Consider the following 12017-nt stretch of genomic DNA (forward strand, 5'->3'; position numbering starts at 1 on the left):
TTCCAGGGCTGGGGTTTGGAGATGGTGTAATTACAACCCACTTGACGGCAGAGAAGTTCGCTGGTTTGCCTGGGCCAGAACTGGTCTGCAGTCTTGGCAAGTTGGTGGCTGGCTGTAGACATGCAGAAAGAGTTGAGGTGCTTGTGTGAAGTTTTACTGCAGTAAACAGCATTTTTCTTAATTTTGCCAAACTAATGGACACGCCATTGAGAGATGTTGCTATACAAGATTGATGGGATAACATAGAATCTTCCTTAGAATCTTGGAGGGTGCTGATGTCCAGGAAAAACAGCTAAAAATCTTACCCCTCCTTTCTCATTGTCCATCCAAAAAGTAAAGTAAAATAAATACATAAACAAATGACTTCCTGTATTGACAGGAATCTGTGGTGTGCATTATATACTTGGGCATTATTTCATGTTTTGTCTGACTTTGGCCTAGAATGAGGGAGTTGAGTAGAGAGTTAAAAGTATGAGCTTTCATGTTGTACTGCCTATACTTGGATTCTGATCTTCTCTTACTGATTTTGGGCAAGTTATTTAAACTTCTTGGGCCTTCAGTTTCTTAAGCATTGTTGAGAGGTTTAAATGAGACGATTCGTTTGAAACAATGAACACCAATTCTGGAATAGAAAAAGTGCTTAATAAATGCCTTCCTGCTTCTACTACTATTCCTCCTGGTGCGGCTACTAGTACTTTCAATAATAATATTCTAGTAATTTAACCAGGTAATCATGGAGTACAAGCTGCATAAATTCTTCTGGTCACTCTTTAGTTCTGAGAGTTGAAATTTTAATGATAAATTAGGGTGAATAAGTAAAGCTGCTTCTGAAAACAGTGCTTCCTTTTAGGGAAGAGATTTTGTTTTACTTTTTGCTTTTTTATTTTTGCTTACTTATTTAAAATGTCCATTGAAAAACTATGAAGTAGCTGTCTCTTCCTGCTGTCATATCCAGTTGTAAAGTTGTTCCTGAAGGAAGAAAATTGCGTTTAGATAATCGGTGAGAGATGTTTGTATTGGCTGCTGTGGATTTTACGTTTATAGACAGTTCCTTGGTGATGCGGCCTGGCAGAAATTCTCTTACACTGTTTGAACATTTTATTTGTGTTATGTCTACACTTCTGTAGACGATTGCAGAAATTATAGGTCCTGGTATATTTCGAAGGATGTAATACTAGCTTGATTCAAGGCATAAAAAGCCAAGATTTGATAAGCCGTTTAGTATTCTAGCTTCAAATGGAAAATAGGGGGAAAAAAGAGGTAATGTATGTAGAGAATGAAGAAGGTTTTCAAATTGACTTCAGTCATATGGGCTAATTCATTAGACTTTTTTTCCCAGTGGGTGCTGATGGGAGCTACAAGTTCTACATAGAAAATTATGTGATTTAATGTGAGAAAACCATCGGTACATTTTTGTTATTGAATTTTTATTTCATTTCTTAGGGAGAACATTTTATCTTGTCTAAAGTGGTCTCATAAATGTGGCATGGGGGAAGTATTAGACACACTTCCCTTCCTTACGTTCTTTGTTGGTTGTCCTCAGGTCTACTGTGAAATGGAATATGGCTGAGAGCTAAATTCCTTAATTTTTAAATAAAGATTATTGTGCAGTAGAAGAGACCATTGAATTCTTTAAGTCCCAGTTCTGTCACTTGCTAACCTTGTTGTCTTTGGAAATCATTTATTCCTTCTGAGCCCATTTCTTTTTATACAAAATGGGAATAACAATCTCACACTCACAGGAAGCTTTTAGAGTTTTTTTTCCTTGTAGCTAAAATGTCTTGAATGGAGACAGAGTGCCAGACAGTATGCTACAAGCACTTTATGATTTCCAAACTGTCTACACGGTACTTTATGCATAATAAAAATAGACACTTAGAAATTGATTCTGGAGTGAATAGATGTAGGAATGACACTTATGTACTGGAAGAGCGTTTGTTTTGTATGCTGTAAAAGGCACTACAAATACAAGACATTTCACAATCAAGTTTGATTGATTAATAATTTCCATTCTGAAGTTAGAGTCTTGAGAAGTATCCTTCTACTTTGCTTTACTAAAATACATACATTTAAAAAATCTATTAATAGTTTCTATGCTAGAATGACAATTCTGACTCTTTGTTTTTTGGTGGTTTTATGTGGTATTTGCTTTCTACTCCTTTCCCAAATCAACATCTGTCATAGTTGCAAGCAAAATGGATGGTAAAGTAACAAGGATGATTATTCTTTTTTCATTACCTAATTTGTCTTAATTACAAACTTCTGAAATATGTGCAGCTAAACAAATGAACAGAAAACTATTTGGAGCGGGTATTAAAAAGGACCAAAATTGCCTCTACTGTGAATTTCACTGACTTTGATGTGTATTTTAATAAAGCCTTAGTTGGCATCCTCATGTAGGTAGTTGGGGGAAATGATACATTTATGTGCCAGTCACTGAAATGACAGTTTAAATTTATAGTACTTGTGTGACATGTACTAAAACATTTTGAGAAGGTCAGTATGAAGCAAACAGCCAGCTGTTGGGCTTATCAAAGATAAACTCCTACAGAGTATAAGGACATTTAATACACCAGTGGAGCATGAAAAAACTCTGCAAATTAAATTGAGAAAGCAGCTGCTTGTTGAAGATGTGTATCTTTATATTGAACTTCATGGGATGCATTTGGGAGGTTGGATTAAAACATCCTATCAAGAAAATCTCAAAAGAAAACCTTGGGGTTTTTTTTCCCCCCAATAAAGAGATAATTTTTAAAGATATGTAACTGTTTTCCCCAGCACTGCTATAAAATGATTATTACTCCTTTAAAACTCAGTGCATCACAGAACAGAACCATACAGCATTCACAGTCTATTTAGCTGTTATAAAGCAGATTTTTTTTGTTAGTATATTTAAGTTTAGAGATATTTGCCATCCCATTTTTACCCCCTTTCGTATAGAAATCATGTAGATCTACTGTTTAAATTTCAAAGTCAGTGATCTCATGTTTTGCTTGATTGTAAGCCAACAGAAAGTGCACTGAATATAGTAAAAAGGTTCAGAGCAGTTTAAAAAAATGAAATTAGGACCAACATCCTTTTTTTGTTTAGTGCTCTGGAACTCTGAGTATTCTTTCTTTATCGTTAAAGCGTCATTCAGACTTATACGTGTGGCATATAAATTGCAGGTTGTGTGATGAACGGGTGAGATGAATGAAAATTTCCTTAGATTATTATAACTTTGTTCTGCACAGTTTTGTAGCAGTCATTTTTACCTGGGAAGAAAGAAAGTCAAATTGCACACCAAAATTTTGCTTTAAAAATATGTCCTTGAGAATTGCCCAACAGGATCCTTAATTCTCAAAGTGCTTAAAATAATGATTGTGAATACCTTTCCATGGATATGAAAATTATGTTTTGTTGCATTTGAATTGTAGTTTTATGCATATATTTAAGTACAGAGTGCAGTAAAGTCTTTGGTGAAAGGCAATTATTGTTAACTCAGTTTTGGCTAAGCTGTTGGAAAGGTCTCGTGTATTGCAGTCCCTTTTTCTCCAGCAAAATTGTATCTATTGGTGTTCCATATTCTTTGGTCCTGTGTCTGTAAAATTTTTAAGATCTGACCGTAGAATTCTTTCAGTGGTATTTTGATATGGCACGTATTCTGTATGTTTATTTTCCATGTGGGATTTTGTAAAAGGGTTTGATAGCAAAATCAAATCTCTCTTTATAGATGGGTTCACATCGTTTGTGCCCTGTATGTACCTGGAGTAGCTTTTGGAGATATTGACAAGTTACGTCCAGTAACATTGACAGAAATGAACTATTCCAAATACGGTGCCAAGGTGAGAAAAAATTTTTTTGATTATCTAAATGAAACCATTTTTACTTAGTAGTTTATATGGCCTTTATTAATATCATTGTTGACTCCAGAAATGCTTACTAGTAATCATGTTATTTGTAGAATCATTTATCCTTGATACCAGTTTTCCCATAAAGCCAATAATATATGAATTCTTCCATGTGTCCTAAGGAAACACTGGTAGTGGAGTGGTTAAAGCTACGGCTGCTAACCAAAAGATTGGTGGTTGAAATCCACCAGGAGTCCTTGGAAACTCTGTGGGCCTGTTCTCCTCTGTCCTGTAGGGTTGCTCTGATTCAGAATTGATTCGACAGCAATGGGTTATGTATCCTAAATTTAGAATAACCTGTGGGGAGAAATTATTTCACTGGCACCTAGCGTGTTCCATGGCACATGGTGATCTCTCTGACCAAAGTCTTATTTGTAATCAGCTGGACTAGATACAGACATAATTTTCTGGCTTTCTTTTTTTGATGCGGAATTTATCAAGATTATGAAAACAAGTACAAGAAACACCCTTTATTTTACTCAGGTTTCAAGAACTGGTTTTATCTTTATGACTGTAACTTTCAGTGTAGCAAATGATTCTCAGACTTGAGAGTCATAAATTGGTTTTTAGTGATTGAGCTTTAGGATTGTAAGCTATAAAAAACACCCACTTATCAATTTAGTCTAACGCATATAATTAGTACAAACATCCCTGGAATACTAGCGCTAATTAAACACTGATAAATTCTCTGTCCCTTTACTGTAGCTGGGAAATTGGGAAGGGAGACCCTTGAAGAGCATCAGTAATCTAGTAAAATTGGGGTAGGGAATTTGCAGAGTGTTACATTTTGGAAAATTCTAATAGTGACAGTTCATAAATTTGACAGTTTTTGATATTGTATTCAGAATATCCTCTTTGGTCCCTAACTCTCCCCCTACCTCTCCCGTACTTATTTATTTTTTCTAAATGATCAAGAGATTTTTAATAACATATACCTTAATAAAAAGTATACATTATTCTTTTAATGTTTTCATTATTGAAATTTTTACAAAATTGTTTTCAATTAATAGAGAATCTCCCTTCTCTACTGTATTCTTGGAATTTTGCAAAGTTAATCCAGATTGTAAATAAAGCTAACAATAATCAATACAAACAGGCTTTCTTAGATAAATAAAAACTTCATATAGGTATTCCCTATTGTGTAATAATTGTGTAACAAAAAAATGTAGACTTAAATTTTTTTCCTTTTAAAAAAAGCAAAAGAAGACATGTAATAAATTATTTTGTAAAGCAAATCATCAAACATTTAGTTATTTTTTTTCTAGTCAGTCCAGATTTTCATATAAAACAATGCCCCTATTAACAAGTAGGAGCTGTGCTTCATGAATAGACTTTTACTGAGAACTTTTGTCAGAATAGAAATAATATAAGAAGCACAGATTCATAGCATATTTTCTCTGCTTGATGTGAACATAGGCATTATGCTTTTAAAATTATTGTTCAATTAGAAATATGTTTCTACTTAAGAATTAAACTGCTTCATGGCAATTTTTTTCAACCTAGAAGGCTACTTTCCATCTAGTTTTAAGGAAGGAGGCAAAAACCCTCTCCTCCTGGTAATATTTCTTTACATAGTAGTTTTATTAGCATGCTGTTATTAGACACTTAAATTCTTTTTTGCTTTTCTTAAGCTTCTTTATTTCTTTTTAAAATATTGTGTTTTAGGTGCAAGCATACACAGCGAATTAGGTTCCCATTTGATAGTTTTTATACAGATTGTTGCATGACATTGGTTACAGTTTTCACAATCTATCAGCATTATCGTTTCCATTCTGTTTGTTCTGTTTCCATTGATCTAGCTTCTCTGCCCTTCCTTGCCTTCTCATCTTTGCTTTTGAGCAAACGTTGACCATTTGGTCTCATAGTTGATTGTTTAAGGGACACATTACTCACAGGTCATATTGTTTATTTTATAAGCCAATCAATTATTTGGCTGAAAGGTGACCTCCAGGAGTGGCTTCAGTGCCAAGTTCAAAGGGTATCTTAGGGCAATAGTTTTGGGGACTCCCCTAGTCTCTATTGGTCCAATAGGTCTGGGCTTTTTTAGGAATTTGAGTTTTGTTCTACATTTTTCTCCCATTCAATCTGGGATCATCTATCATGTCCCCAGTCAGAATGGTTGGTAGTGGTAGCCAGGAACCATCTAGTTCTTCTGGTCTCAGGTTGGAAGAGGCCATCGTTTGTGTGGGCTACTAGTCTTGTGGACTATTTTCTTCTTTGAGTCTTTGTTTTCCTGTGTTCTCTTTTGCTCCAGATGAGTAGAGACCAGTAGTCGTATCTCAGATGGCTGCTTGCAGGCTTTTAAGGCTTCAGACACTACTTACCAAACTAGAATGTAAAACATTAATTTTATGAACTCTATTATGCCAGTTGGTTAAGTTATCCCATGAGACTATGGTCCTAAGCCTTTTAAGTCAGTTTGGGTATGTCTGGAAAGTTTCTGTAACTGTGCCTTCTATGTGCTTTATTATATATGTGGATATATATTGCAGTACACACAAACATATACGTATATATATATATATATATATATCAAAAAAGAAAAAAAACCCGTTGCTGTCAAGTCGATTCTGATTCATAGCAACTCTATAGGGCAGAGTAGAACTGCCCCATAGGGTTTCCACGGAGAGTCTGGTGGATTCCAACTGCTGACTTTTTGGTTAGCGGCTGTAGCACTCAACTACTACTAAACATGCGTGTACGTGCACTCACATATGCCTTCCTATTCACCTATATGGATCCCTGGTGGCGCTAGTGGTTAAGCGTTTGGCTGCTAACCAAGAGGTTAGCAGTTCAAATCCACCATCTGCTACTTGGAAACCCTATGGGGCAGTTCTACTCTGTTCTGTAGGGTTGCTATGATATATAAATACATTTCTATCTATAGATATTATTACCATAAATATAAATCAAGAAAAATTTAAAAAACAGTGATCAGATGTTACTGCATATAAATGAAGCCAGCAGTGACCTAGGAAATCATTGAATGTGCAATTGTCAGCTGATTTTTTCATTATTACCTGCTTTTGTTTTGAAGTGTTATTGGAAATGGAGTTAAAAATTATATAGTCTCTAGTTCATCTGCAAAACCAAACACAGCGTGGTGAATTGTTTAACTGGGGTGGCTCTTCTAGATCATATTTCCTACACATTTTCCAATCCTGCTTGTTTTCTCCCGTGTTCTCAGTTGCTTAGTTCACTAGCATTTTAAATGATCCGGGCAATTGAGGAAGATTCTATTTTCTTTGCTAGATTATTCTATAATCTAATATACTTTATTGTCAGGAAGTTTTTCCTTATATTCACTTTGCAATTCCTTGCTCAGTTTCATCAGATTAACGCTGAATTGCCTACTCACAGAACTATCCTAAACAATTTGTCTCTTTCATAGTGTTGACATCCTCTAAATTATTTTGTCTCCCTTTTTCTCTCTTCCTCTCTCTTTCATTTTCTCTGTTTTATTCTCTTTCTCAGTCTCTTTTTTAATCTTGTTTATCTTGCCATTTGTTGTTTTTTTTATACTATACACGCTCTACTGTTATTGGAAAAAGACCCTTGCTAGAGCATGGGGTGTCAGGATTTGGGAGTTGTTCCACATCTATACCCAGAGTCCTGTTCTTGCCGTTAGCATTTACTGTTGATGTCTAGTCTGGTGGTGCCTACACGGCGAGCAGTCACTAAGTTGTTGTAATATGAAAACTGTATTTTTAATGTCTATTGAAACTTTTTTTACTTTCATCCTTACATGCATCCCTCCCATTTTATTTTACAAGTTCTTCCTTTATTATCCACTGGCAGTCTTCACAGTTTAACAAGTTTTTCTTTTATGAAGATTCCTATTAGCAGAGCAGTTTATATTTTGAGACTAGGTTTTTTTTTTTTTTCTCTTGTCAACATAATTAAAACGATTTTAAAAATCAATTTGGTTGAAGGATTTTAATATCAGCGATTTATAGTTTTGATTTTACATTTTTTTCCCTTTTTATACAGAAAGAATGTAAATAATTGTATACCACTACCGATTTTACCGAGTTGTTTGCTTAAGATTGTTTTTAATTCTCTTAAAGATATTTAAAAAATGAAAAATGATTTATTTAGTTGCAAATGCCTAGATATTTTTGGTGAGTTTTCTCTAGCTTCTTTTTTATTTTCTTTCATTTTCTAAACAGTATTATATTATTCAAGAGCCAGTATAGCTTAATGGGTTTTGAAGTAAGATTTTTCTGGATTGAATCCTGACTCCCAGTTACTTTCTATATTATTTTGAGTGAGCTATTTAACCTGTCTTTACCTCAATTTTCTTACCTGTAAAATGAGGATACTTATACAACCTTCCACATAGTGGTTGTGAGTATTAAATTACTACATAGATTAATACATGTAAAGTACTTGGAATAGTGGCTGGCACATTGTAAGTCCTCATTAATACTTACTATCTTATTAGTGGCATTTAGCTTAGTAGAACAGCATAGAAAAGAATTACCTTCTTTTTCATATAAACTCTTGACTTGCCTACCATTACTGTTTGCATTGGTATACTATTGGTTCATTATTAGTATTTCTTTAGCACTTTATTTGTTTTTTAAATTTATTTTGTTGTCATTGAGAATATACCCAGCAAAACATACACCAATTCAACCATTTCTACATGTAAAATTCATTGACACTGATTACATTCTTCGAGTTGTGCAACCATTCCCGCCGTCCTTTTCTGAGTTGTTCCTCTGCCATTAACATAAACTCACTGCCTCCTAAATTTCCTATCTAATCTTTCAAGTTGCTGTTGTCACTTTGAAACCATATAGATAGTTCTATAAAAACCATAATGCTCAATGCAGACCCTTTTTTACTAGTTTAGCTTAACAATTGTTCGGTTTTGCGAAGAATTCAGGGAATATTTTTGGTTTAAGGTTTAAAGGTTAACTCAGAGCTATAGTTTCAGGGGTTCATCCAGCTCCCAAGACTCCAGAAAGTCTGGAGTCCTTGATAATTTGAGATTTTGTTCTGCATTCTCCCCATTTTGATCAGGATTCTTCCATATAATCTTTGATCAAAATGTTCAGCATTGGTATCTGGGTGCCATCCAGTTCTTCTGGTCTCATGGCAAAGGAGACAGTTGTTCATGGTAGCAATTAGCCACACATTCCATGTCCTCCTCCTATTCCTGGCTTCCCTTCCTCTGTTGCTCCAGGCGAATTTCTTTAGCACTTTAAATATAAAGAATTACTACTAAATGTTCGCCCCATCATGATACTTTCTGGATGGTTTGTATGAGAGAAGTGGGTGTATTTTTGCTCTGATGAGTTTTCTTGTTCTCCTGTTGTAGGAGTGTAGCTTCTGTGAAGACCCTCGTTTTGCTAGAACTGGAGTTTGCATTAGCTGTGATGCAGGGATGTGCAGAGCCTATTTTCATGTAACCTGTGCCCAAAAGGAAGGTCTGCTTTCAGAGGCAGCAGCGGAAGAGGTAGGTTTATTTAAACCCAGAGGTGGTGAACATGTTCAGAACGTTTCTTATGCCTCTCTTATGTTCTGTAACAGGTATGTATCATAAACGAAATCAAAGTTTATTTTAAAGTCTGTAGGTAGATCATTGGTCTAAAACTTCATAGGTCTAAAGAGCATTTATGAATGAGTTTTATTAGTATAAAACTAGTCAGACATTAGGACAACATGTTAACATTTTTATAGTGAGATCTGATACATAAAACAAAGCATAGTCCAAGGTGTTTTAAAGCTTTAAAGTATCAACGTATTTTCTATGGGATTCTGAAATTGTATTTGGGTAACTGTCATGGGTTGAATTTTGTCCCCCCAGAATATATGTCAACTTTGTTAGGCCATGATTCCCAGTATTATGTGGTTAGGCCATGATTCCCAGTATTATGTGGTGTTCTTCATTTTGTGATTGATGTAATTTTCATATGTGTTGTAAATTCTAAATCTCTGCCAGTGGTTAATGAGGCCAGATTGGATTATGTTAAAGAGGATTAGGGTGGGATGTAACACCCTTACTCAGGTTACTTCCCTGATCCAATGTAAAGGGAGTTTCTCTGGGGTGTGGCCTGCATCACCTTTTATCTTACAAGAGATAAAAGGAAAGGGAAGCCAGCAGAGAGTTGGGGACGTTATACTACCACGAAAGCAGCACCACGAGCAGAGCACATCCTTTGGACCTGAGATTGCTGTGCAAAGAAGCTCCTAGTCCCGGGGAAGATTGATGACAAGGACCTTCCTCTAGAGCCGACAGACAGAAAGCCTTCTCTTGGAGCCGATGCCCTGAATTTGGATGACTAGCCTCCTAGACTATGAGAGAATAGATTTCTCTTTGTTAAAGCCATTCACTTTGGATGTTGCTGTTATAGCAGCATTAGATGACTAAGACAGTAACCTTGCTCTGTTTCTCCCTAAATAAAATCATTATTCTCCCTTTAATATCTACATCACTATCTCATCGTTTGCCATTATTTTTAATTCTGTAATCTTCCCTCCAGGTTTATTGGTTTTAGGATGAACCCCTGAAACTATAGCTCTGAGTTAACCTTTAAACCTTAAACCAAAAATATTCCCTGAATTCTTCGCAAAACCGAACAATTGTTAAGCTAAACTAGTAAAAAAGGGTCTGCATTGAGCATGATCAGTGGATTTCAAAGTGTGTTCTGATGACCCTTGAAAACTTTTTCAAGGGGCCTGCGAGCTTGAAATTAATTTCATAATGTTTTTGCTCTTAGGTGCTGTCAAGTCAGTTTTGACTAATAGCCACCCTATGTGGCAGAGTAGAACTACCACCTAAGGTTTTTTTTTTTTACCTTTATGGGACAGATCACCATGCCGTTCTTCTGCGGAGCCACTGGGTGGGTTAGAACTGCCAATCTTTTGGTTAGCTTCTGAGTGCTTGATCGTTGCAGTACTAGGGCTCCTTATTTTCTTTTTTATTGTACTTTAGGTGAAGGTTTACAGAATAAACCAGCTTCTCATTAAACAGTTAGTACACACATTGTTTTATGACATCGGTTAACAACTTCGTGACTTGTCAACATTTCTTTCTCAGCCTTGGTTCCCTATTACCACTTTGCTATTCGCTCCTGCTTTCTAGTCCTTGCCCCTGGGCTGTTGTGCCTCTTTAGTCTAGTTTTGTTTTATGGGCCTGGGTAACCTTTGCCTGAAAGGTGAACCTTGGGAGTGACTTCATTAGTGAGTGAAAAGGATGTCTGGGGGCCACACTCTCAGAGTTTCTCCAGTCTCTGTCAGGCCAGTAAGTCTGGACTTTTTTTTGTGTGTGTGTGTGTGTTAGAGTTTTGTTCTATATTTTTCTCCATCAGTCCAGGACCCTCAATTGTGATCCCTGTCAGAACAGTAAGTACTGGTAGCTGGGCATCATCTTGTTACACTGGACTCAGTCTGGTGGATGCTATGGTAGTTGTGGTCCATTAGCCCTTTGGACTAATCTTTGTCTTGTGTCTTCAGTTTTCTTCATTCTCCTTTGCTCCCGAATGGGTAAGACCAGTGGAGTATCTTAGGTGGCTGCACACAGGCTTTTAAGACCCCAGACACTACTCACCAAGTGGAATGTAGAACATTTTCTTTATGAACTATGTTACGCCAATTGAGCTAGACGTTCCCCTAGACCACGGTCCCCATAGCCCTCACCCTGGTAGCTCGGTCCCTCAGGGAGTTTGAATGTGTCTATGGAGCTTCCATGGCCTTGCCTTGTACAGGTTGTGCTGGCTTCGCCAGAACTGTGTACTGCCTTATCTTCACCAAAGTTGCACTTATATATTGTCTGTTTAGTGTTTTTCCATCCCCACACCTCCCCTCCTTTGTAACCATCAAAGATTGTTTCTTTTTGTGTGGAAACCTTTTCATGAGTTTTTACAGTAATGGTCTCATACAATATTTGCCCTTTTGTGATTGACTTATTTTACTCAGTGTAATGCCCTCCGGATTCATCCATGTTATGAGATGCTTCACTGATTTATCATTGTTCTTCATCATGGTGTAATACTCCATTGTGTGTATGTACCATAGTTCGTTTATCCATTCATCTGTCGATGGGCATCTAGGTTGTTTCCATCTTTTTGCTATTGTGAACAATGCAGCAGTGAGCATGGGTGTGCATATGTCTATTCG

At 36.2% G+C, this 12017-nt stretch overlaps 1 protein-coding gene across 3 annotated transcripts in view; it reads left to right on the forward strand.

Annotated features, from left to right (window-relative positions):
* PHF14 (PHD finger protein 14) overlaps positions 1-12017 on the forward strand; it is a 198991-nt gene that overhangs the window by 50577 nt on the left and 136397 nt on the right. For all 3 annotated transcript variants that reach the window (XM_049894771.1, XM_049894772.1, XM_049894773.1), the window contains exons 6-7: positions 3713-3824; positions 9217-9354. In XM_049894771.1, coding sequence (XP_049750728.1) covers positions 3713-3824; positions 9217-9354 — 250 coding nt within the window. The remainder of the gene's footprint in view (positions 1-3712; positions 3825-9216; positions 9355-12017) is intronic.

This window comes from Elephas maximus, chromosome 8 (genome assembly GCF_024166365.1).
Source record: "Elephas maximus indicus isolate mEleMax1 chromosome 8, mEleMax1 primary haplotype, whole genome shotgun sequence".
Taxonomy (NCBI): Eukaryota; Metazoa; Chordata; class Mammalia; order Proboscidea; family Elephantidae; genus Elephas; species Elephas maximus.